The following is a 27,822-nucleotide window of genomic DNA, read 5'->3' on the forward strand; positions in this document are numbered from 1 at the left end:
CCCACAGACCACCTCCAAAGATCTACAACATCATCTTGCAGCAGATGGTGTCACTATGCATCATTCAACAATTCAGCACACTTTGCACAAGGAGAAGCTGTATGGGAGAGTGATGCGGAAGAAGCCTTTTCTGCACAGACTCCACAAACAGAGTTGCTTGAGGTATGCAAACACACATTTGGACAATCCAGCTTCATTTTGGAAGAAGGTGCTGTGGACTGATGAAAATAATGATTGAGTTATTTGGTAATAACAAGGGGCGTTATGCATGGTGGCAAAAGAACACAGCATTCCAAGACAAACACTTGCTTCCCACAGTAAAATTTGGTGGACCATCATGCTGTGGGGCTGTGTGGCCAGTGCTGGTACTGGGAATCTTGTTAAAGTTGAGGGTTCCACTCAATATCAGCAGATACTTGAGAATAATGTTGAGGAATCAGTCACAAAGTTGAAGTTAAGCCGGGGCTGGATATTTCAATAAGACAACGACCCAAAACACTGCTCAACAGCAGGCTGTCCATGCTCGGCAACCATCAAACCTAACTGAACTGGAGATGTTTTGTAAGGAGGAATAGTCCAAAATACCTTCATCCAGAATCCAGACACTCATTACAGGCTATAGCAAGCGTCTAGAGGCTGTTATTTCTGCTAAAGGAGGCTCTACTAAATATTGATGCAATATTTCTGTTGAGGTGCCCAAATGTATGCACCTGTCTAATTTCGTTTTGATGCATATTGCAAATGTTCTGTTAATCCAATGAACCTCATTTCCCTACTGAAATATTACTGTGTCCTTAAGTTATTTGATAGATCAAAATGAAATTGCTGATCCAAACGCCCAATTATTTATAAATGAAAATCATGGAAATTGTCAGGGGTGCCTAATCTTTTGCATACTACTGTGTGTATGTATATATATATATATATATATATATATATATGTATATATATATATATATGCACTTCAGTTATGTTGTGGGAGTGGCAGAAACAGCTTGCACTCATTTCACACAGTGATTGCTTGATCCATGCTGCAACTCATTTGCATCTTTCTCATATTGGTCACAGCCACGAAAATAAGTTAAACCTACTCTGTTCTCCTTTGCAAGGAGTAAGCGCCTTGCCTGCAAAACAAGGCAATATTGTATAACTAAAATATTTTTGTAAATGCTTCTAAAATGTTTATTTTTTATGCATTTTTTAGTAAAGTCTTGCTTAATTTCTCTTGAAATCTATGCATGTATAAAACTGACTTCCAAGTCCTTTTAATTGTGGTATTTCTTTTAAAGGACATGTTAAATTGTCTCAAATGCACCTAAAATGTTTGGTCATTCTTTTATTTTAGGTTTACTTTGCTTCCATGTAAAATAAATGAACAAATAAATAAACAAACAAGCAGAAACTTTCTGATGTACTTTGAGTCCTCACTTTAAAGAATCAGCTATAAGCAAACATGAGGCAATCAATGAAGGTGGCGGAAAATCTCCAATTCTTCTTATTTACTAAAAAATGTAAAATATATCTGAATAATTCTCTCTCTAGAATATCATACAAGGTTTTCTCTAAATGAGAAAAAAAAGTTACCTGGTAAATATAGCCTAATATGGTTATGTCATTAAAAGGACATGAAACCCAATTTTTTTCTTAAATGATTGAGATAGAACATGCAATTTTAAACAACTATCCAATTTACTTCTATTATTAAATTTGTTTCATTACCTTGGTATCCTGCACTCCTAGAACCTAGAGGAACACATTGTGTGAGCCAAGGACAACAGGCATATATGTGCAGCCACAAATCAGCAGCTAGCTCCCAGTAGTGCATAGCTGCTCTTAACCATACCTACATATGCTTTTCAACAAAGTATACCAAGAGAACAAAGCAAATTTGATAATAGAAGTAACTTAGAAAATTGTTTAAAATTGCATTCTTTATCAGAATCATAAAAGAAAATGTTTGGGTTTCATGTCCCTTAAACCTTCCAGTGTAATCGTTTATAAACAGAGAGATTAAAACTTGGAACCTTTTGGGAACCTTGAAAAATATAGCTTTATATTATTATCAATTAAGAAAATGTAAATATTACTCAAACACAATACACTGGGAAAAAAAAGATTTGTTACTGTTTATACCACTCTAAAAAACCTCAAACAGGGTGACCCCTCACTTTTGATCAAATAACTCAAAACAAGCTATAGTTGACCTTCAACATTGTATTTCTTTATTTTTGTGTACTTTATCCTCCCAAATCAAAGTACGTGAATGAGTAACAATTACAGTATACAAAGCAATTAATGAAAGTACCTCAAGTTGCCAATTTAAAAATGAGATAATAAAAAAAGAAAAGAAAAAAAAAAATCTGGTCCCTCAATAAAGATTTTAAAATAACTAAATACACTTAAGGTATTTTTTAAATTGGATTGGAACACTTCATTACAAATAGGAATAACATGAACGTAACATCACACGGGTTTGCAGACAACAAAGCATAAAATATTGGGTACACTTTTAATCAGGAAGATCCATGCGGTCATGAAAGTAATTATAACAATTTGTACAAGAGAACAAATCATTGTTTTCCCTCTATAATTAAGTTTATAAGAAAAGCAATGTTAAAAAAAACTAATCAAGAGAATAATCCGCACACACACACATACACAGCTCAGTTTCTAATGACCTTGAAAATTTGCAAGTGCCTCTGACAACAAAACCAAGTGGAAAAATGGAACAGTGCTATTATAATCACAACAAAAAAAGGAAATAAATACAAAGTACATGAACAAACAAAATGGAAAGTCAAAACACTGACATGATTGTCTAAATTAAAATGTCAACACATTGATTTGGCAAACATCTGATTGTAAGACATATTAGTGGTATCAGTAAGGAAAAATGGCCCTTAAATGACAAACTCTGAGTACTGGACATTGTAAGTTTCACTATATACACATATTTCTTCTCCTTTTCACAAAGTAATTAAGACATAATTAAGGAAAGAACAAATAATTCCCTGTTATTTTTCTACATTAAGTGATAATGTACATTTGTAAATAACTACTTCTGTCTTCAAAGTGTTTAAATACATGAATCTGTGTAATAGAAATTGTCTACATAGAAGCAATTGTTTTCAAATTTGTGGCAAATCGCTGTGTACAAAAAATTGATTCTGATTTTTTTGAGTGCTCATAAGTGTTTCAAGTCAACACAGTTTCAACTGGAAGACTCTTTGTCCACCAAAGTCCATAGTCTTTTCTTTTTTTTTTTGCTCTATGTTGCTCCAGAAATCAGCAGCTGCCTTTGCTGTGCAAAACAAAACAATGAGAATAAATAGTTTATTTTCTTAAAATTATTCCATTTAAGGTCACCAGACTTTATGAAGTGACCCTGCAGGTAATAAGGCATCCTGCTCCATAGTCTTTTAAATAGTCACTTATGAAAGAGCCATGCTACTGGTTTGGACTTGGTCCCATTGTGGTTGCATGTCACAATGTCATACATGACTAATGGAGTGGAGGGCAGTTGATTCGGCAGCTGCTCTTGCCATGTTGTGCCACATGCTGGATGAATTATGTGAAGTGGTGTGGAGGGATTCCTGATCAGACAGAGAAAGCATCATTGCATATGCCTAATAAAACATAGAGAAAAAAATCATACAGTTGGTAAATTCAGACATCAATCATAATTTTAAATCATATTTTAATCTCTTATTCTTGTTACTTTCCATTTCAATTTAAACAACTTTAATGTCATCATTTATTAAGCAGTTAAGGGGTCCATCACAATCTTGCTTTTGTTTTCAGTAGATAGATTTCTGAACATTGGTTGGTATTGTTAATGTGTTTTTCCAGTAATCACAATGGCCTAGATTTAGAGTTTGGCGTTAGCCGTGAAAACCAGCGTTAGAGGCTCCTAACGCTGGTTTTAGGCTACCTCCGGTATTTGGAGTCACTCAAAAAAGGGTTTAACGCTCACTTTTCAGCCGCGACTCCGCAGATCCCCTTACGTAAATTGCGTATCCTATCTTTTCAATGGGATTTTTCTAACTCCGGTATTTAGAGTCGTGTCTGAAGTGAGCGTTAGAAATCTAACGACAAAACTCCAGCCGCAGGAAAAAAGTCAGTAGTTAAGAGCTTTCTGGGCTAACGCCGGTTTATAAAGCTCTTAACTACTGTGCTCTAAAGTACACTAACACCCATAAACTACCTATGTACCCCTAAACCGAGGTCCCCCCACATCGCCGCAACTCGATTACATTTTTTTAACCCCTAATCTGCCGACCGCCAACTACGTTATCCTTATGTACCCCTAATCGGCTGCCCCTAACACCGCCGACCCCTATATTATATTTATTAACCCCTAATCTGCCCCCCACAACGTCGCCGCCAGCTACCTACAATAATTAACCCCTAATCTGCCGACCGCAAAGAGCCGCCAGCTACATTATAGCTATGTACCCCTAATCTGCTGCCCCTAACACCGCCGACCCCTATATTATATTTATTAACCCCTAATCTGCCCCCCTCAACGTCGCCTCCACCTGCCTACACTTATTAACCCCTAATCTGCCGAGCGGACCGCACCGCTATTATTATAAAGTTATTAACCCCTAATCCGCCTCACTAACCCTATAATAAATAGTATTAACCCCTAATCTGCCCTCCCTAACATCGCCGACACCAAACTTCAAACATTAACCCCTAATCTGCCGACTGAAGCTCACCGCTATTCTAATAAATGTATTAACCTCTAAAGCTAAGTCTAACCCTAACACTAACACCCCCTAAATTAAATATAATTTTAATCTAACGAAATTAATTAACTCTTATTAAATAAATTATTCCTATTTAAAGATAAATACTTACCTGTAAAATAAATCCTAATATAGCTACAATATAAATTATAATTATATTATAGCTATTTTAGGATTAATATTTATTTTACAGGTAACTTTGTATTTATTTTAACCAGGTACAATAGCTATTAAATAGTTGAGAACTATTTAATAGCTAAAATAGATAAAATAATTACAAATTTACCTGTAAAATAAATCCTAACCTAAGTTACAATTAAACCTAACACTACACTATCAATAAATTATTAAATAAAATACCTACAATTACCTACAATTAAACCTAACACTACACTATCAATAAATAAATTAAATACAATACCTACAAATAACTACAATGAAATAAACTAACTAAAGTACAAAAAATAAAATAGAACTAAGTTACAAAAAATAAAAAAATATTTACAAACATAAGAAAAATATTACAACAATTTTAAACTAATTACACCTACTCTAAGCCCCCTAATAAAATAACAAAGCCCCCCAAAATAAAAAAATGCCCTACCCTATTCTAAATTACTAAAGTTCAAAGCTCTTTTACCTTACCAGCCCTGAACAGGGCCCTTTGCGGGGCATGCCCCAAGAAGTTCAGCTCTTTTGCCTGTAAAAAAAAACATACAATACCCCCCCCAACATTACAACCCACCACCCACATACCCCTAATCTAACCCAAACCCCCCCTTAAATAAACCTAACACTAAGCCCCTGAAGATCATCCTACTTTGTCTTCACCTCACCGGGTATCACACCGATCCGTCCTGGCTCCGATATCTTCATCCAACCCAAGCGGGGGCTAGACATCCACTGAAGAAGTCCAGAAGAGGGTCCAAAGTCTTCATCCTATCCGGGAAGAAGAGTAGATCCGGACCGGCAACCATCATCTTCCAAGCGGCATCTTCTATCTTCATCCGATGAGGACCGGCTCCATCCTGAAGACCTCCACCGCGGAATCAGCCAATCAGAATGAAGATCAATCCGATTGGCTGATCCAATTAGCCAATCAGATTGAGCTTGCATTCTATTGGCTGATCGGAACAGCCAATAGAATGCGAGCTCAATCTGATTGGCTGATTGGATCAGCCAATCGGATTGAACTTGATTCTGATTGGCTGATTCCATCAGCCAATCAGAATATTCCTACCTTAATTCCGATTGGCTGATAGAATCCTATCAGCCAATCGGAATTCGAGGGACGCCATCTTGGATGACGTCCCTTAAAGGAACCGTCATTCTTCAGTTGGACGTCGCAGGATGAAGATGGGTCCGCGGTGGAGGTCTTCAGGATGGAGCCGGTCCTCATCGGATGAAGATAGAAGATGCCGCTTGGAAGATGATGGTTGCCGGTCCGGATCTACTCTTCTTCCTGGATAGGATGAAGACTTTGGACCCTCTTCTGGACTTCTTCAGTGGATGTCTAGCCCCCGCTTGGGTTGGATGAAGATTTTGGAGCCAGGACGGATCGGTGTGATACCCGGTGAGGTGAAGACAAGGTAGGATGATCTTCAGGGGCTTAGTGTTAGGTTTATTTAAGGGGGGGTTGGGTTAGATTAGGGGTATGTGGGTGGTGGGTTGTAATGTTGGGGGGGGGGGGTATTGTATGTTTTTTTTTTACAGGCAAAAGAGCTGAACTTCTTGGGGCATGCCCCGCAAAGGGCCCTGTTCAGGGCTGGTAAGGTAAAAGAGCTTTGAATTTTAGTAATTTAGAATAGGGTAGGGCATTTTTTTATTTTGGGGGGCTTTGTTATTTTATTAGGGGGCTTAGAGTAGGTGTAATTAGTTTAAAATTGTTGTAATATTTTTCTTATGTTTGTAAATATTTTTTTATTTTTTGTAACTTAGTTCTTTTTTATTTTTTGTACTTTAGTTAGTTTATTTCATTGTAGTTATTTGTAGGTATTGTATTTAATTAATGTATTGATAGTGTAGTGTTAGGTTTAATTGTAGGTAATTGTAGATATTTTATTTAATTAATTTAATGATAGTGTAGTGTTAGGTTTAATTGTAACTTAGGTTAGGATTTATTTTACAGGTAATTTTGTTATTATTTTAACTAGGTAACTATTAAATAGTTCTTAACTATTTAATAGCTATTGTACCTGGTTAAAATAATTACAAAGTTACCTGTAAAATAAATATTAATCCTAAAATAGCTATAATATAATTATAATTTATAGTGTAGCTATATTAGGATTTATTTTACAGGTAAGTATTTAGCTTTAAATAGGAATAATTTATTTAATAAGAGATAATTAATTTCGTTAGATGTAAATTATATTTAACTTAGGGGGTGTTAGTGTTAGGGTTAGACTTAGCTTTAGGGGTTAATACATTTATTAGAATAGCGGTGAGCTCCAGTCGGCAGATTAGGGGTTAATAAATGAAGTTAGGTGTCGGCGATGTTAGGGAGGGCAGATTAGGGGTTAATACTATTTATTATAGGGTTAGTGAGGCGGATTAGGGGTTAATAACTTTATTATAGTAGCGCTCAGGTCCGCTCGGCAGATTAGGGGTTAATAAGTGTAGGCAGGTGGAGGCGACGTTGTGGGGGGCAGATTAGGGGTTAATAAATATAATATAGGGGTCGGCGATGTTAGGGCAGCAGATTAGGGGTACATAGGGATAATGTAAGTAGCGGCGGTTTACGGAGCGGCAGATTAGGGGTTAATAATAATATGCAGGGGTCAGCGATAGCGGGGGCGGCAGATTAGGGGTTAATAAGTGTAAGGTTAGGGGTGTTTAGACTCGAGGTACATGTTAGGGTGTTAGGTGCAGACGTAGGAAGTGTTTCCGCATAGCAAACAATGGGGCTGCGTTAGGAACTGAACGCGGCTTTTTTGCAGGTGTTAGGTTTTTTTTCAGCTCAAACAGCCCCATTGTTTTCTATGGGGGAATCGTGCACAAGCACGTTTTTGAGGCTGGCCGCGTCCGTAAGCAACTCTGGTATCGAGAGTTGAAGCTGCGTTAAATATGCTCTACGCTCCTTTTTTGGAGCCTAACGCAGCCTTTATGTGGACTTTCAATACCAGTTTTGACGTAATACATGCACATCATTTAAACTGGTCTCATTTTAACCATAAAGATTTGTGCGATGTGTAATACATTAGCATAATGGTGATCATTTAAAAGGCAAATTGTTATGCATCAAATATAAGTTGATGTTAGATATTGTTTCTGAAGTTTTATATTTTTGTTCTTGTTAACAGAAATTTGTCAAACATGATACAATAGGAATAACTTGACTTAATAAATGAAATAGTTACCTGGGATTTGGATTTTCTGTATAATGGTTGCTTTAAGTCGTCTGGTAGGTGAGAAGCAGCAAAAGCTGATAGGTCAGGATCATTATATTGACTCTCTTCTATTTTTCTTATCTTGAGACTATCTGTGAAGTGCCTTATGTGGTCCAGGGCAGACAGGCCAGTCTTGAAATCCTCATCGTCATACCTGCAAATCATAGTGTTAACATGAGCACTCCAGAAAAACATAAACCTATACACATATTACAAAGCCCATTATTTATGTAAAATATACCCTCCTCTCTACATAAGGATATTACAAACAAAATGACTATGCAGAGGTGCAAGGCCACTAGTCAACGATTTATAAGTCAATAAACTGGTGAAATCCAACTTGTCAGCAACTCAGTCAATGAAGCAGATAAAAAAATATTTTAGAGTTGGTGCAATAAGATATATAAAGCTGTCTAGCAGGGGATAGGTGTGTGCATTAAAATGTCTAGTAGTATATTAGTGATGTCATAAGACTATAAATATTGCCATACAAGGGTTGGTGGAATAAAATATATAGTAATTTGTTTTTTTACCAGTAGTTTGTTTTCTACCAGGAAGTGATATCATCATTAACTAGAGCATTTGGTCATTGATCAAAACCCATGTATTCCTAAATGTATTAGCCAAACGTTATTACAAATAAAATACATTTTAAAGCTTTTATTGATCTAAGGAAATATTATTGACACAATAATATCCATGCAGCTATCCTACTTGTCACCCCTATACTATCATAAGTTCATTGCTGTTAATAGGGGTCATGTATATTGCGTATTATATTGAAAAAGCCTTTAAATGATAACATACTGAGTATCACAACCACCCTATTAAATCTGGTATTAGTAGGAGTGATACATTCTGCTAATATGTATATAAATATAAAACTTTACAATGAATCCGAACAAACATAACAAATATTGTTACCATAGAAATTTTATTTGTAACTTTTTAAGAAAAATAAACCACTTTTGTCTCGCTTACTAGAGAGATTATGTGAGGGTTAACCTGGAAACATTAGGAGCATTATACTTTGCTTTTTCACAATTAGCAAACAGAGAATATTAAAATATATGAGAGAAGAAAAGCTGCATCAAAAAGAAAAAATTCTAAATATAGCAAACAGCCATCAATAATAGACCTACAGATGGTTTGCTTATGCAGGTTACAGTTTGGCTAGAAAATGATCAGTTAAGGTGTAAGTCCCATGTTTAATTGCTACTTCGGTTATAGTTTAAATGGACCTGAAACCCACATTTATTATTTCATGATTGAGATAGCGCATGCGATTTTAAACAACTTTCCCGTTTTCTTCTCTCTCTTTGTATCCTTTTTTTAAAAGATTACCTAGTTGGTCCCAGGAGCTGGTGATTGGTGGCTGCACATATACAGTATGCCTCATGTTATTGGCTCACCCAATGCATTCAGCTAGCTCCCAGTAGTGAATTGCTGCTTCTTCAACAAACGATACCAAAAGAATGAAGCAAATTAGATATTACAAGTAAACTTGAAAGTTGTTTAAAATTCTATTCTCTATCTTAATCATGAAAAAAAAATTGGCGTCTAATTTCCTTTTAACAGTCATACGGGAATGAAGCTAATGACTTTAGTACTGAAAGCTATAACTGACCTGGGTATGTGTTACCTAATAGGACATTATTGACAAAGTAGGTCATTTCAGAATGTAGCAGTTTTTTTTTTTTTGTCTTTTGTTTTCAAATAAAAATAATAAAAAAATGCTTCTTTCTATCCTGAATGCATTGTTTTGCTCCTCAGGCTGGCAGAGGAGTGTCCTTCTCCACCATTACAGCTGCAAATTGCCCTTATCTGCCAGTTAGCAACATCTGATACTACTGTATTAGGTTAAAATAAATTCAATCAGCTTTATTAGGGACCTTTTTATTACGTCTTCAACGTGATTAAATGCTGTTCTTTCATACGCATAGCAGAAATTGTTTTGAGTGCAATGTCTCTTTAAAACCTTCAATAAGCCATTCCCATAATGCTATGGGGTAACAAATGGAATGATTTCAGGACATGTTTACCAGAAAGAACAAACTAACCTGCTGGGGGAAATTAATTCAGCTTTAGTTCCATCTTCATAGTCATCTTCGGTACTTTTTTCAAGTAAGCTGCTTGTGTTTGGTTCCTTTATCATTTTTGTTGCAATGTCACTTTCATCATCGTCCTCTTCATCGAGAATGGCTTCATCCTCTATTTCATCATCATCTAGGATGTCCGAACTTTGACCAGTAAGCATTATCTTGTCATGGCTGCCATTCATCCTAAGAAGATAGAAAAAAATATAGTGATTTAATGGTGCCATGCTAAACGGAGTTAATGTTTATTTCAATGCCTCTAGCAGATAAACCCAGGCAGCTATGGAGCTATGACTACATTATTTGAACGTCAGCTACTAATTATTTTGACTCGTCTTCATGTGTAAAAAAAATATATTTTTTTATTCTACACTTAAGAATAGTTCATACATTTAGCTAAAATGTTAATCAGCAGAGACAACAAGGGAGACAGAGAGTGACAGAGTTTAAGAAGGAGTGAGAGAGTAAGAAAAATCTTCTGCCTCCTAATGTAATAAATATTATTCTTCCTCTTGAAGTGAGTTACAAAACTCAGCACTTTTAACTGATTTATACACACAAACTGCAGTCAAACATACTGTTAAACACATTAATATACAAAATAAAACATAGATGGACGATGTGATAGAAAATATTATGATTACTCTCCAGTGTGTGTGTTCCAATCAAGTAGCGGGGCAGTTATGTATCTCTCAAATGAAAGAAGAGGCCATTGAATGGATCGTTGTGTTGAGGAAATAATCTATTTGCTAAATCATCTGTAACCACATTAGTAATGATTCACTAATTCCCCAAATCATGTATCACACTTTCCAGACAAAGGGCTTCCTTGGTAGATTAAGAACGGATTAGTTTGGGTCTATATTTTCTTGCCATGTATCCCGCCACCACCACCACAGGAAACATGAAAAGTCAACACTATTAGAAGAAACCAATGTAAAAAGTCAGGAAATTATTTATTTAAAACAGAAAAGCTGAATAAGCAATGCCTCAACTCACTAAAGTAGAAATAAAAACAGGATAATTACCAGCAAACTCAAAATCACACAGTTACTGATTATATCTATTATCTATGTATAAGGATAATATATTTTTGGACCACCAGTATGAACTGATTGGGAGTACAAAAATTCAGTGGTGCTGCCAAATAATTGTGCTACTTAGGTTACATCAAGTTTCTCAAAAATTAATGTTGCATGGATTCAGCCCAAGAAAAGGAACACTTTATGATTAAGTAAACAGATTTGCTAATTATGCCTCCAAGTTTAGTAATTTGCCAAGGATAAAATATCCATCAAAGTAGTCAGACTCTAGAGTTTCGGAAAGGAAACGCTAAATGACCCTGTGACCTATTCCTCTTACTGACTTCCTGTTTAGGGACATGTTGTGGCCAGATGTTGACAATAAATCATCAATCAAAAGACAAAAGTAAATTTGTAAAATGTATTGGGAAGTAGATGCAATATGTTTCAAACAAGACACTCTTATGGCAAAAAAATTGGAATTTCTGCAGGCCATAATATCGCACAAGATACTAATGGGTAATATATTTGTATATCAGGCCTCTGAATCTCCTCTGTTGTCTGATACATTACACTGTCATACTTGGGTATATTATTCATATTATTACTATTATTATCATCATCATTTCTTTGTAGACCAACAACACTACACTTAAATGAGGAATATGTAGAGGATGATCTATAATGTCAATTTGCTATTCTCCAAAATGTTATTGGTCAATGGTCTGAGGTAGACATTAAAAACATTAAAAGTAAGAAATGGTATGTAAAATAAAGCAAATAAAGTCATATAAAAACTTGTGACAGATGACTGGATGAAATTGAGTTATTAATATAATAATATATATAATTATTATAATAATAATAATAATAATAACAATAATATAATATTATAATATGCCATTATTTCCATACTTGAATAATGGCTCTTTCCATATCCAAAAATAGCTAAGTTTACATGTGATGTTATATTTAAAATATATGGCTTAGAGTCTCTGACTCTAGAAAAACATATTGATGACTTTTTCAATATCCCCAGCAATTGTCTTCTTAAATTACAAAAAGGTTTATCGAGAGATACATCCCCACATCAACGACAAACAATAGCACTGCTTGCGTATGTCTGAATTATAGAAACTTATTGTCCTCTGCTATGCAACCAATGTTCTAGTAAAAATATTTAGTATTTATTCTGAAAACCAAACACTTCAATGACACATAATTAAAAAGAAATTGCAAGACATATTCTTCCTTTGCTTGGAATTAAGTTCTTACTTAATATGCCTGCTTTTAATACATATAACATATTCCAAATTATGTCTAACCAACCCTCAACTGTTGTTTGGTTTATAATTAGTGACAGAAAGTGATGCACTACATTTCTGTGTCTCTTCCCCGTGGTATCAAGAAGTCTGGAGCATTCTTTGATAGTCCTTTATGGTGATACAGCCTCTCATAGATAATATAATTCCCTGTCGGCTTTAAAAATAAAAATGCTAAGAGGGGGACTTTCCAGTGGGCCATAAGCTGAAGATCTAGGTAACTAGAATGTATTGAAGCAAATAAGAAAATATGCAGTTGATTGTTGCTACAACAGAAGTAGCAGGGAGTGATTAACCCCACACCTTTGTCATTAATAACTTATGTGCAATAACTCTGCTCTTACCTGTCTTCTGAAGTTAAAGGAGACTCTTTGTTATGACTGCTATTCCCAATGAAATTCCTTATTTCAGTGAAATAAGAATCTTCTTTGTCATCAAGAACTGCACCTGTGCCTTCTATTTCAGAATGAGGAGATGATGCTGCAGTACCTGGAAGATAAACAACCCAATTATTAGAAAAAATGTATTTGTATGAAATGCATGTGTAATTCCAGCTCTGTAACCACAGGCACCAATACCTTTTGGGACCTTTACTATTTTAAAAAAACACAGGTTTGATGTAAAAAGATGACATTTATATGTCAGTACGTTTCTATGCCCCAGACTTTACAGCCAATCAGATTACTTCAGAAACTAACAAACCTCACACAATAACACACGTCCAAAATAGAGCTTTTTTTTCTTAAAGTGACTTTAAAGTCCTTTTTATGTATGCACCATAAATGACTCACTACATTTAAAATGATTTTCATACAAAATTTATGTTTTAAAAGCATTTAAAACTGTAAATTGGTTACAAAAAAATGCAATATTTTCATTTCAGACACTCACTCTGAAAAGCCTTATTGTTTGTTTTTCTTATCTCCTTTGTTATGACCAAAATATAAGTTCCTGCATATACAGGTATTAAGCAATCAGCATGCAGCGTATGCAAGGTTCAGGGTTGTGAATTAGTGTAATTAAACATTTTACAGGGCATTACATTGATATAAACATTGCTATAGGTGTATATAATAAGTGTCTTATTTTATTTTCAAATTTGTTTAGCATTTTCTGTACTGCACAATTTTCAGGGATGGTCCAGTGCACAATTAATTTTCAAATATTTATATCCTGGAGTCACAGAAATTATTGAACTAGATGCATTTTCTTCATGGATTTACAAAGAAATGAATTGTTTGATGATAGAAAGGTGTAAGAGGAAATAAACAGTTTGGAAATCCCCAAACAAGCAGTCACTGCGATCAGATTAAAACCTAATGAAGACACACAAAGCCATTTAAAAATTAAGGTTTTAAGGTGAGTGTTTGTTTAAAAATGCAGATTCTCACAAAGCCAAAAATAAATGCTAAACATAACTTACCAGATATATTGCCATTTTCATGTTTTTTTAAATGTCTATCCAAGTTGGTTTGCTGTCCAAAACATCTGTCACATAAGTGGCATTTGAAAGGCTTCTCCTTATTGTGAATATTACGGACGTGCCTTTGCAGATTGGATGAGATGCTAAAGGAACGGTCACAATATTTGCACCTACAAACCAATGGTATGTGTTAATATGCTATAGAATAAGTCTAGGTAGCTACATAATCTATAAGGAATAAATCACAACTTGCTTCGGAAACTGGTACACAAAGGGACATGTAAGTCAAAAATACATTTTTCATGATTTAGATCGAACATACGATTTAATTTTTTTTTATCAAATTGACTTCTATCATCAAATTTACCTCTACAGTATATTTTCAACATTAACCCTTTATGATAAATCTTAGCACCTTTTCTACTTGGATAGGCTCAAGACTGGGCATGTGACTTGTTACAAACATTGTTGCTGCTAAATAGTACTGAAGACATGTGGGTGCTCTTGAGCCTACCACAGCATTCTTCACATAGGAAGAATCTTACAACAAAGGATACCAAGAGAATGAGCTGAACTTGGTAACATAAATAAAAGGGAAAGTCCTTTAAAATGGTACACTCCGTCAGAATCATGAAAGTTTCATTTTGACTTCCATTTCCTTTTAATGGTAACTTCTTGCCAAATTTTAGAACAATTTGTTTAGCCCTCGATTGTTGGAAAACTGTATTTAAAACATAGGAGCCATTCAAATATAGATAGCCGAGATATATTCTATCGGAGTCTGTGAAAGATTTTACATAGAGCTATATGTAGACTAATCTAAAATGGGTCTTTCATAAATGGGCCTTACAAAATCTAACAAATTTACATATATTTACTGTATTAATATTATCATTTAAAATAGAGGACAGTTATAATTGAACATATCTCACACAGGTTGCTTAAAGGACCAGTCAACACAGTAGATTTGCATAATCAACAATTGCAAGATAACAAGACAATGCAATAGCACTTAGTATGAACTTCAAATGAGTAGTAGATTTTTTTCTGACAATTTTAAAAGTCATGTCTTTTTCCACTCCCCCTGTACCATGTGACAGCCATCAGCCAATCACAAATGCATACACGTACCATGTGACAGCCATCAGCCATTCACAAATGCATACACATTTATTTTTGCACATGCTCAGTAGAAGCTGGTGACTCAAAAAGTTTAAATATAAAAAGACTGTGCACATTTAGTTAAAGGGACAGTTCACCCAAAAACTTTCTCCCCTTTAAATTATTCCCAATGATCCTTTTTACCTGCTAGAGTGTATTAAATTGGTTGCAAGTAGCTCCTTTACTCATATTTCAGCATTTGAAATAGCTGATTTAGCTTGTGGTTTCCCAACCTATACTGAAAGTTTTGATACTGGCGTATACGCTATTGAATAGCCTAAGTAAACACAGCCAGCAGAAGAGATTACACCCTCAGTGGGGGGGGGCATGATAGTTAAGTAATAAAATGATAATTTTCCATTGTTCTCTCTATGTATTGAGCTTTGGTGTTCCAGACAAATATAAGATAAGGAAGCAAGTCTGTGTACATAAAAGTGATAACATAATGAGATCTGATATTACCTGAAGCTCAACCCATTGTAATAGGCTTTGGTTTCAAAGCACAAAACCAGCTACTTCAGATACACAAATAAACCCAAAAATGCAATTTCTCAAATATTTTATACTCTGCAGTTGGTATAACAAGTCATTTAAAATACATTAATGGAAAAACAATTTTACAGTGTACTGCCCCTTTAATGGAACTACATTGAAAAGTTGTTAAAAATGGCATGCTCTATCTGAATAATGAAAGTTTAATTTTGATTGAGTGTCCCTTTAATGATAAACTTTGCCTGTACAGGACAGATTTGCCATATTCCTCGAGTTATAACCATGTGCATGTGTTGCCAAAAAAGGTTTTGCATCTTAAAGGCAGAATGAATAACATCTGTTGCAGAAATTATTGTGCAGGGGTGTTGAATCCATTGTGTATAGCAAGAAATTCCACAAGCCAACTCATGTAAGACATACCACTGTATTTTTATTTAACATAAATATTTCATCTCTAAAATGTATGGTTTCCTCCCATAAAATAGGTTTCAGCCTAGCTTAAAAATAAAATGCATAGTTCCGTAAATTCAGATGTTATATATTATGTTTGCTTACTTGAACCTGATATGATATGGCATCTTTTAATTGGAAATAATTTGAGGTGTATATAGTCACTGAAAATGATTACCTTGATAAATTGTTACAGTCGTCTGTTTAAAGGTATTGAGTGGCACCATACTAGTAATCTGCAAATCTGTAGCAGACAGATCTGTACATGAGTAGGTTAAAGGATCAATATAAACAGCAGATTTGCATAATCAACAAATGCATGATAAAAAGACAATGTAATAGCACTTCGTCTGAACTTCAAATGAGTAGTAGATTTTTTTTTCTGGCAAATTTCAAAGTTATGTATATTTCCACTCCCCCTGTGGCATGTGACAGCCATCAGCCAATCACAAATGCATACATGTATATTCTGTTAATTCTTACACATGCTCAGTAGGGGCTGGTGACTCAGAATGTGTAAATATAAAAAGACTGTGCACATTTTGTTAATGGAAGTAAATTGGAGAGTTGTTTAAAATAGTATCCTCTATCTGAATCATGAAAGTTTAATTTTGACTTGAGTGTCCCTTTAACTGGTTGAGTGTATCTGATCCATGCAAGGCATTAAAAACATTATTCAACATGCACAATGACAAGTAAATTATTGTAAGATACAGTAAATATGATACTGTGAGTGCTATAGTGGCTGTATTGGGGGGAAAAAGTAGATGCCTGTTGAAATTAAATGTCTGTACTCAAGGGTCATTCAGTATAGAGATTTTGATTAATCTTTTTTCTTCTTCTTGTTCAATTTTTTATCATGATGGACTATAGTATTCATTTAAATATAGTGTACCTTTTACAAGAACAAATATATCATATTGAGACACCAAGTGTTTATGAATGGTTGTTTAGAAAAATATACTCGTTTTTAAAATTCTTATTAAATAACCATTTACCGATAAGGTTGCTCTCCTGTGTGAGTACGCAGATGCCGAGTTAGGTTTGCTGATCTTGGGAAAATCTTTCCACAGTACCTTTAAAAGACAAAATAATATAGTTACATCCGATTCCACTTAGTAGTTATAGCCTTTACTTAACACACATTGTAATTCATCTATATTACTAAATACCTAATTACTTTTTAAGTCTTAAAAAAAATATTATATAATGCTTAGCTGCCATAGTGTGTCCAGTAAAGTACAGTACTCCTCTGTTCTAAGTACAAGTAGTGTAAAGCACAATCACCTAGATTACGAGTTTTGCATTATCAGTCAAATAGCAGTGTTGTGGCCCAAAACACATCATTTTCCCTAATGCAGCCATTACAAGTCTTGTCGGTATAGCTGTACCACAAGTCTTTTAGCCTGTACCGCAACGTCAGTCCCGCACTCCTAAAAATGACGTTTTTTTCATGGGATTCCCATAGAGCCGGTATTACGAGTTTTGCGGTGAGGCTAAAAAGTGAGCGTTACTGCCTAAAATGACAAAATCTGTAACGCCATCTAAAGTTAGTAGTTAGGAGTTTTACGCTACAAAGCTGTACCATAAAACTCATAACTAAAGTGTTAAAAAGTACACTAACACCCATAAACTACCTATTAACCTCTAAACCGAGGCCCTCCCGCATTGCAAACACTATAATAAATGTATTAAAAAAGTACACTAATTGTCACTCCCGATATCACCGCCGCTTTAAAAAAATATTAACCCCTATTCTGCCGCTCCCCGACATCGTCACCACTATAATAAACTTATTAACCCCTAAACCACTGCCCTCCCGCATCGCAAACACTATTTAAATATTATTAACCTCTAATCTGCCGTCCGCCCACATGGCCCCCCCTATACTAAAGTTATTAAGCCCTAAACCGCAAGCACCCATAACGAAATATACTAACTATTAACCCCTAAACCAAAAGCCCCCCACATTGAAATAAACTAAATTAAACGTTTTACCCCTAAACCTAACAACCCCCTAAACTTTATATTAAAATTACAATTTCCCTAGCTTAAATTTAATTTAAAACTTACCTGTCAAATTAAAAAAACTAAGTTTAAACTAACAATTAAACTAATATAATTATGAAACTAACTACCAATTAAATTAAACTACAAAAAAAAATCCTAACACTACTCTAAAAATTACAATGTATCTAATTACAAAAAATAGCTACAAAAAAGGCCCTTGGTAGTTTGGGGGGTGGGGGTTTGTATAGTGTTAGGGGGGGTGTATTTTTTTGGAGCAAAAGAGCTGTTTATCTCAGGGCAATGCCCTACAAAAGGCCTTTGGTAGTTTATTCTAGATTAAGCTTTTTTTTATTTTGTGGTGTTTTTTTTTTAGGGTATTAGAATAGGAATAATTTTTTATTTTTTTGGATAATTTCATTGTGTTTTTTTTTTGTAATGGTAGGTTTTAGTGTAAGACAAGTTAGGTTTTATTTTACAGGCAAGTTTGTATTTATTTTTACTAGGTAGCTAGTAAATAGTTAATAACTATTTACTAACTAGTCTACCTAGTTAAAATAAATACAAACTTACCTGTGAAATAAAAATAAAACCTAAGCTAGCTACAATATAACTATTAGTTATATTGTAGCTAGCTTAGGTTTTATTTCACAGGTAAGTATTAAGTTTTAACTAAGTATTATTTAGTTATTAATTGTAAATTTAATTTAGATCTATTTGAATTATTTTAAAGTTAGTGGGTGTTAGGGTTAGGGGTTAATAGTTTAATTTAGGTTGTTGCGATATGGGGTCTGGCGGTTTAGAAGTTAATAGGTTTATTTAGTGGTAGTGATGTGGGAGGCCAGAGGTTTCGGGGTTAACAGCTATATTTAGGTGGTGGCGATATCGGGAGCGGTGGACTTAGGGTTAATAACTTTAATATAGTTGCAGCGATGTTGGGGTGCGGTGGAATAGGGGTTAATAACTTTAGTATAGTGGCGGCGATATTGGGAGCGGCAGATTAGGGGTTAATAACTTTAGTATAGTGGCGGCGATATCGGGAGCAGCAGATTAGGGGTTAATAACTGTAGGCAGGCGTCGGCGATGTCAGGGGCAGCAGATTAGGGGTGTTTAGACGTGGGGTTTATGACAGGGTGTTAGGTTTAAACTGTAGTTTATTTTTCCCCATAGACATCAATGGGGCTGCGTTACGGAGCTTTTCTTTCCACGATCGCAGGTGTTAGACTTTTTCTTTGATGGCTCTCCCATTGATGTCTCTGGGGAAAGCGTGCATGAGCACGTCAAAACACTGCTGCTTTGGTGTGAGGTATGGAACTCAACGCAGCCATATCCCCCTCACAAGCCGGGTTTTTTTAAACTTGTAATGGCAGCGCTATAAGGGGTTAAATTATTTAACTTTTGTGGCCTTTTTACTTTCCCTATAGCGCTCAAAACTCGTAATCTAGGTGATTATATTTTACCTACCTTTCTTAGACATATCTAACCAACCACAGGGAAACTCCTAATTGATTTTAAGGGACATTAATCCCTTTACCCTTAATGTGCTGAAATTGTTATAGCTTATTTGATTTTCTGGGGGCTATAGATGCAACACAAAAGGCACCACACTTTGAGATAGAGCCCTGGACATTTATACAGGTCAATCGAGTCCTTAGAACCCAGGGCCGTGAGATATTTATAAATGTCCAGATAAAAGCCAACCAGTTAAATGTTAGACTTGTTTTCATGTTGCATTAAAAAGAGGGTAGTTATAAGGTTTTACAAACTAGATATTTAATTCCTGAATAAAAAAAATGTTTTTGTTTTTTTCCTATCACCAACAGAACTGAGGGAGTTGTCATTATAAAGTGAACAATTGATCAGCTGTGCACAATCATTCACTTTATAAAAGTTTCACTGTTAGAATAAAACATTTTTAATACCATTTATTTTATGGATAATATCCTAACATTTTGATGCTGTACTTTATATGCATGACAGAATTACTATTAAAACATAACAAAAAAGTTTGGAAAATACACGGTTGCGTTTTATAAACTGCTCTACTTATGGTAGATTTCCACTACTGAGTTATTAGGTGTTACTTACCTACAGGTGTAGCGTTCTTTGCCCTTTCTAAGAAGATTTTCTGGAAGGGCACTTGGAGAAGCTCGAAAATTGAACATAGATGGGACAGATTGTATAAGTTCATTAGCCTCTGGTTTGAGGGCATTAAAACTCTCAAGTTTCTCAGCCATATTTTCTATAGCTGACATCTGGAAAAAAAGGATCAAGAAACGCCAACAATAAATAACAAATTGACTTTAGTTGTTCTATGTCAATATGATCATGCATGTTGAAAAGATAATTAAATAAGAACTACTGCTAGCTTGCTTTTACACCAATTCAGAAATCACATATTCCATGAATGCATAATTGTATCTTAGTTACTAATCAATAACTGCTATAATTGGACTGGGTCCCAGTTAATAGACTCTGGATGAGTGGGTTCAAAGGTCGAAATCAACGTCTTTGTTTTTCCTCAGTGTTTAATTCACCTATTTCAAATCCTATAACAGCTCCATATGTGGAATCATAGCTATGGATAGTTTAACTATATTCATTATGTGTCCTCTCATGGAAATTGTTGAAATCCTAGGAATCCCCCATTTGTCATGCCCTCCTAGGACAGACTGACCAATGTCCAGTGATGACATCTTGAGTACTTATGGCTAGATTACGAGTTTTACGTTATGAGTGAAAAAGCAGCGTTATGGCTCTTTTTCCCTACCGCTGGTATTACGAGTTTTGCAGGTATATCTGTACCGCACACTTTTTTGGCCGTAACTACCGCAGCTTTCAAAAAATCCTTTTTGAATGGGACTTCCACAGCGCCGTTATTACGAGTTTGCCTGTGCGGCTAAAAGGTGAGCGGTACATCCTATACTGTCAAGATCCGTACTGTAAACTGAAAGTCAGTAGTTATGGCTTTTATGTTACAAAGCTGTAGCATAAAACTCATAACTAAAGTGCTAAAAAGTACACTAACACCCATAAACTACCTATTAACACCTAAACCGAGGCCCTCCTGCATCGCAAACACTATAATAAACATATTAACCCCTAAACCGCCACACTCCTGCATCGTAAACACTAGTTAAATATTATTAACCCCTAATCTGCTGTCCCTAACATTGCAGCAACCTACATTACTGTTATTAACCCCTAATCTGCTGCCCCAAAATCGCTGCCACTATACTACAGTTATTCACCCCTAAACCTAACCCCCACTAACTTTAATATAATTAAAATAAATCTAAATAAAAATTACTATCATTAACTAAATAATACCTATTTAAATCTAAATACTTACCTGTAAAATAAACCCTAAGCTAGCTACAATATAACTAATAGTTACATTGTAGCTATCTTAGGTTTTATTTTTATTTCACAGGCAAGTTTGTATTTATTTTAACTAGGTAGACTAGTTAGTAAATAGTTATTAACTATTTACTAGCTACCTAGTTAAAATAAATACAAATTTACCTGTAAAATAAAACCTAACCTGAGTTACACTAACACCTAACCTTACACTACAATTAAATTACATTAAATAAATACAATTAACTAAATTACAAAAAAAAATAACACTAAATTACACAAAATAAAAAAGAAACTATCAAATATTTAAACTAATTACACCTAATCTAATAGCCCTACCAAAATAAAAAGCTACCCCAAAATAAAAAAAACCCTAGCCTACAATAAACTACCAATGGCCCTTAAAAGGGCCTTTTGCGGGGCATTGCCCCAAAGAAATCAGCTCTTTTACCTGTAAAAAAATAATAATACAAACAACCCCCAACAGTAAAACCCACCACCCACACAACCAACCCCCCAAATAAAATCCTATCTAAAAAACCTAAGCTCCCCATTGCCCTTTTAAGGGCATTTGTATGGGTATTGCCCTTAAAAGGGCATTTAGCTCTTTTTCTGCCCAAACCCTAAGCTAAAAATAAAACCCAACCAGTAAACCCTTAAAAAAACTAACACTAACCCCCGAATATCCACTTACAGTTTTTGAAGACCGGATATCCATCCTCACTGAAGCCGGGAGAAGTCTTCATCCAAGCCGCAAGAAGTCCTCAACGAAGCCGAGAGAAGTCTTCATCCAAGCTGCAAGAAGTGGTACTCCAGACGGGCAGAAGTCTTCATCCAGACAGCATCTTCATCCTTCCGACGCGGAGCGGCTCCATCTTCAAGACATCCGGCGTGGAGCATCCTTGGCGTGGAGCATCCTCTTCTTTCCACGGCTTCTTTCCATTGGCTGATTGGAACAGCCAATAGAATGTGAGCTCAATCCTATTGGCTGATTGGATTGGATTTTTTCAACTTTAATTCCGATTGGCTGATAGAATTCTATCAGCCAATTGGAATTCAAGGGTCGCCATCTTGGATGACATCATTTAAAGAAGAATTCATTCTTGAAGAGCCGTGGAAAGAAGAGGATGCTCCGCGCTGGATGTCTTGAAGATAGAGCTGCTCCACGTCGGAAGGATGAAGATAGAAGATGCCGTCTGGATGACCACTTCTTGCCGCTTGGATGAAGACTTCTCCCGGCTTCGTTGAGGACTTCTTGCCGCTTGGATGAAGACTTCTCCCGGTTTCGTTCAGGATGGATGTCCGGTCTTCAAAAACTGTAAGTGCATCGTCAGGGGTTAGTGTTAGTTTTTTTTTAAGTGTTTATTGGGTGGGTTTTATTTTTAGCTTATGGTTTGGGCAGAAAAAGAGCTAAATGCCCTTTTAAGGGCAATGCCCATACAAATGCCCTTTTCAGGGCAATGGGGAGCTTAGGTTTTTTTAGATAGGATTTTATTTGGGGGGTTTGGTTGTGTGGGTGGTGAGTTTTACTGTTGGGGGGTTGTTTGTATTATTTTTTACAGGTAAAAGAGCTGATTTTTTTGGGGCAATGCCGCGCAAAAGGACCTTTTAAGGGCCATTGGTAGTTTATTGTAGGCTGGGGGGGGTATTTTGGGGGGGGGGTTTATTTTGATAGGGCTATTAGATTAGGTGTAATTAGTTTAAATATTTGATAATTTCTTTTTATTTTGTGTAATTTCGTGTTTTGTTAATTTTATTTAATTAATGTAATTGATTTAATAGTAGTGTAATGTTAGGTGTTAGTGTAAGACAGGTTAGGTTTTATTTTACAGGTAAATTTGTATTTATTTTATCTAGGTAGCTAGTAACTAGTTAATAACTATTTACTAACTAGTCTACCTAGTTAAAATAAATACAAACTTGCCTTTGAAATAAAAATAAAACCTAATATAGCTACAATGTAACTATTAGTTATATTGTAGCTAGCTTAGGGTTTATTTTATAGGTAAGTATTTAGTTTTAAATAGGTATTATTTAGTTAATGATAGTAATTTTTATTTAGATTTATTTTAATTATATTAAAGTTAGTGGGTGTTAGGGTTAGGTTTAGCGGTTAATAACTTTACTATAGTGGTTGCGACGTTGGTTGCGGCAGATTAGAGGTTAATAAGTGTAGGTAGGTGGCGGCGATGTTAGGGGCGGCAGATTAGGGGTTAATATGTGTAATGTAGGTGCCTGCGATGTTAGGGGTGGCAGATTAGGGGGTTAATAAGTGTAGGTAGGTGGCAGCGACATTGGGGGTTTATGTTAGGGTGTTAGGTGTAAACATAACTTTTGTTTCCCCATAGGAATCAATGGGGCTGCGTTACGGAGCTTTACGCTCCTTTATTGCAGGTGTTAGGAATTTTTTTTAGCCATCTTCTGACAGCCCCCTGATCACATGACTGTGACTATTTAAAATCTATTGACTTGCATTTACTAATTGTGTTGTGCTAAATCTTAAATAACTTCTCTGGCGTGAACACATTGTTATCTAGATTGCTCTCATGAACTCGCAGTCTCCTGTTGTGAAAAGCAAATACAAAAGCATGTGATTAAGAGGCCGTCTATAGAGCCATTGAAACAGGCAGAAATTTAGAGGTTTAAATGTTATAAATTATATTAATCTAACAATGTTGGTTGTGTAAAGCTGGGGAATGGGTAGTAAAGGTGTTATCTATCTTTTTAAACAATAACAATTTTAGTGTAGACTGTCCCTTAAAGCTTTTTTTATTTGGACAAGGGAAGGGTAGGTACTGGGTGCACATATAAAAATGATGTATGTATTGTAAAAAAACAAACAAATCACATTAAAGCAACATAAAGCTACACTACACTATATTTCTTATTGCACTATTGCCTGCTTATACCTTTTCCAATACACTGCGGCTCCTGAGCTGAATACATCCAGTGATCGATGGCTATGCACATATGCCATGCCTGATTGGGTTAGCTGACATGTTCAGCTCCAGCAGTGCGCTGACAGTAAAAAGTTGACTAAACCTATGTGTTTAACCCCTTTCTCTGAGTAAAACACACAGGTCTAGGCAAGCAATATTAAAATAATAGAATGCTTTAAGGCATTAGAGTATTTGCTTGTTGCAGCTTTATGTTCCCTTTAAAATAGCCTGCCTGGCTTAAAAAAGCCATAGAAAATAGTTGTAAACCCTGTGCTTTAATGATTGATGTTATTTCCATTACATAGCAAGAACACATTAAAGGATACTACTGTTCTGAAAAAGGTAAAATATATTTTACCCAAAACTATTAAGACAATCACAGTGATAATAAGGCAGTTGATTAAGTTTTCTCATAAGCCGGCTAATTTGCTCCTTTACATCTGTGCATTCTCAATACGATTCTCCTTTAGTTTTACTACCATTTATACAGCTGCTCTGGTGCCAGCTCATTTTCTTTCCACACAGGTGGTCCGTTGAATAACAGATGTATTGCAAAATACCATTAACAAGACCCAAAAATGCTTCTGCATTGCCTTGATTCATAAAATCCTATACAAGAACCGATTCCACAATGAATAAGGGGATTGAGAGAAAATGTTCTGCATTGAAGTATGAAAGAATTTGCAGAGTGTGCTCGGGTTACAAATGCTCACTCTTAGCTGCAATTAGAATAAAAATAACATTTTAACAATCTTTTTAAAGCACTTGTCTTAATAAGCAGACGCAGCAAATCAATGTACATTACTTTGCTGTCATTAAATGAAACAAACCTTTAATCAAAGGATTTCTTTGAAGCAAAGCTTTTTGGTAACAATTGTATAAAGAACATTTTTATCTTTCCCTTCATTATTTTTTGCAAACATCCCATCTGGGTTCAAATAGCATTTAGGTTTATTATATATACAGATTACCCTGTGCATACCAATAATCCCAAAAATACGATGATGATCTATTGTATTATAGGGCAGATCAAGCTGTATATAATAGGAGATAGCTTTGTCATTTCCAATTTCTAAATATTATATAGCAGTATTTCATTACATTTGCTTTATTAGTTTAACCCAACATAAAAAGCAAACAAATATTTAGGGATTACGAATCGAGCGCAAAATATTGTTTACGAGAAAGCGATATTTGTGCTCAACTGAGTAATACCAGCGCACACAAATGTGCGCTGGTATTACAAGCGAGGTTCAACGCGAACACAACCTCGCATTCGCATTGCACGGAAACATTGTGCTCACAAGAGCAAACTTCCATAGGCTTCAATGGGAGCCTCGTTCTCATGCTGTCAAACACTGCATTTGAACTAGTGCAGCAAAGGGGTTAAGTTGTGCAGCAATTTGAAATATTAATGAATATATACAGTATTTATGTGTTTATATGTGTATATACACATTAACACATAAATATATATGTACTGTATATATTCATATATATTTACAGGGATCACACAGTTTCCATAGACCGCTATGTAAGAGCACCCCTCAGCCGCCACTTTTAGCCCTTAATAACTGCTTTTTGCAGTTACTTTATTAAAAAATAAAGATGCTACCATTTTTATTTTTTTAATAAAGATGACTTTATTGAAATTTGTGGCCAATTGGGGCACTTTTAGAAAATTGATCACTGGTTAATTTTCTGAGCGCTAATTGCTACCATGAACTCGTGGTAGCAATAATGAGCCACTTGTAATGGTGGTTATTTATTGTGCGCCTGAAAACAGGCAAATTAACCCATTTGCGGGCATGCAATAAATTTCCACTTGTAATCTAAGCCCTTAATGTGTGCAAACTATTACATTATTGATAAACTATTCATTTTTTTTTTATTCACAAACAATTACAAGTGGCATATTTAGATACATACAAAAAAAGGGTCCTGCAAATTATCACTGGTACAAAACCTTTTATCCAAAGGGACCAAGTGTAAACAATAATATCTCATGTAAATTAGGCAATATTTATTTGTCATAACACAATTTACAAATGTAACCTTAAGGTAGTTTTATATCATTTGTAATACTGTAAATCAGAAAGGAAATAGTTGTAGTTTTAAAGGGATATGAAACTCAAAATGTTTCTTTTGTGATTCAGGTACAGCCTAGAATTTAAAAAAAATAAATCCATTACATACTTCTAATATAAAATGTGGGTTTCTTTGTTGAAGAGATACCAAGATATGACACTACAATTAAGGAAATAGTGTTGCCATCAAGGGCTCGTGCAAAAGGATAATATTTTTGCAAAACTGCTGCCATATAATGCTTCAGACACGTGCATGCTCCTCAGCTTATGTCCCTGGTTTTCAACAAAGGATAACAAAAGAACAAAGACATTTTTATAATATAAGTAAATTAGAAAGTTTTTTTTTTTTAAATTGCATACTCTCTCTGAATCTTGAAAGAAACATTTTGGGTTTCATGTCTCTTTAAATAAATATAAAATAAACACAAAAAAACAAACAAAAGATGCAGGCAGAGAAGATAGTGAATTACTGGCGGGGAAAATGGTAATTATAAATATTTTACACCTAGATTACAAGTTTTGCGCTATAGAGGGTGTGAAAGGCACGCAACAAAAGTTGCGTTATTTTACTCTCTATAGTGCTGCCATTACAAGTTTTTAAAAAGCTACCTTGTGCATGGCAATAAGCTCCATACCGCACAAAATCCAAGGGCCGCTTTGACGTGCTTGTGCACACTTTACCCATAGACATCAATGGGGAGAAGGTGTTAGAAAAAAAACTAACACCTGAAGCGCAGAATGGCAATAGGTAGCTTAGGTTTTTGTTAGAGTTAGGTTTTTTTATTTTGGGGAGTTGGTTGGGTGGTGGGTTATACGGTTGGGGGTCTTTGTATTTTTGTACAAGGAAAAGAGCTGATTTCTTTAGGGCTATTAGATTAGGTGTAATTCTTTTTATTTTGGATAATTTCTTTGTTATTTTTTTGTAATTTAGTATGTTTTATTTTTTGCAATTTCAGATTTAAATTTTTTTAGTATTGTAAGTTTTTTTCAATGTGTAATTTAGTTTTTTTAATTGGTAGTTATTTTAATTTTAGTATAATAGTTGTTAGTTAATTGTTAGTTTAAACTTTTTTTCATTTTACAGATAAGCTTTTATTTATTTTAAGATAGTGATATTGTAATTTTAATTTAAAGTTAGGGGGTTGTTAGGTTTAGGGGTTAATAGTTTAATTTATTTTTTGCGATGTGGGGGCTGGCGGTTTAGGGGTTAATAGGTTTATTTAGTGGCAGTGATGTGGAAGGCCAGATGTTTAGGGGTTAATAACTTTATTTAGTGGTGGCTATGTCGGGAGCCGCAGATTAGGGGTTAATAACTTTAATATA

The 27,822-nt window shown here is 35.0% G+C and overlaps 1 protein-coding gene across 1 annotated transcript in view; it reads right to left on the reverse strand.

The window, feature by feature from the left end:
• Positions 1–2,199: 2,199 nt before the first annotated feature.
• Positions 2,200–27,822, reverse strand: part of MECOM (MDS1 and EVI1 complex locus) — a 96,371-nt gene continuing 70,748 nt past the window's right edge. Inside the window, exons 10-16 of the mRNA XM_053710119.1 lie at positions 20,202–20,368; positions 17,105–17,182; positions 14,004–14,173; positions 12,925–13,069; positions 10,201–10,422; positions 8,111–8,294; positions 2,200–3,626 (exon numbers count right to left, since the gene is read on the reverse strand). Of these exons, the coding sequence (XP_053566094.1) occupies positions 3,492–3,626; positions 8,111–8,294; positions 10,201–10,422; positions 12,925–13,069; positions 14,004–14,173; positions 17,105–17,182; positions 20,202–20,368 (1,101 nt within the window). The 3' untranslated portion in view covers positions 2,200–3,491. The remainder of the gene's footprint in view (positions 3,627–8,110; positions 8,295–10,200; positions 10,423–12,924; positions 13,070–14,003; positions 14,174–17,104; positions 17,183–20,201; positions 20,369–27,822) is intronic.

Source organism: Bombina bombina, chromosome 4 (genome assembly GCF_027579735.1).
Source record: "Bombina bombina isolate aBomBom1 chromosome 4, aBomBom1.pri, whole genome shotgun sequence".
Classification (NCBI taxonomy): domain Eukaryota; kingdom Metazoa; phylum Chordata; class Amphibia; order Anura; family Bombinatoridae; genus Bombina; species Bombina bombina.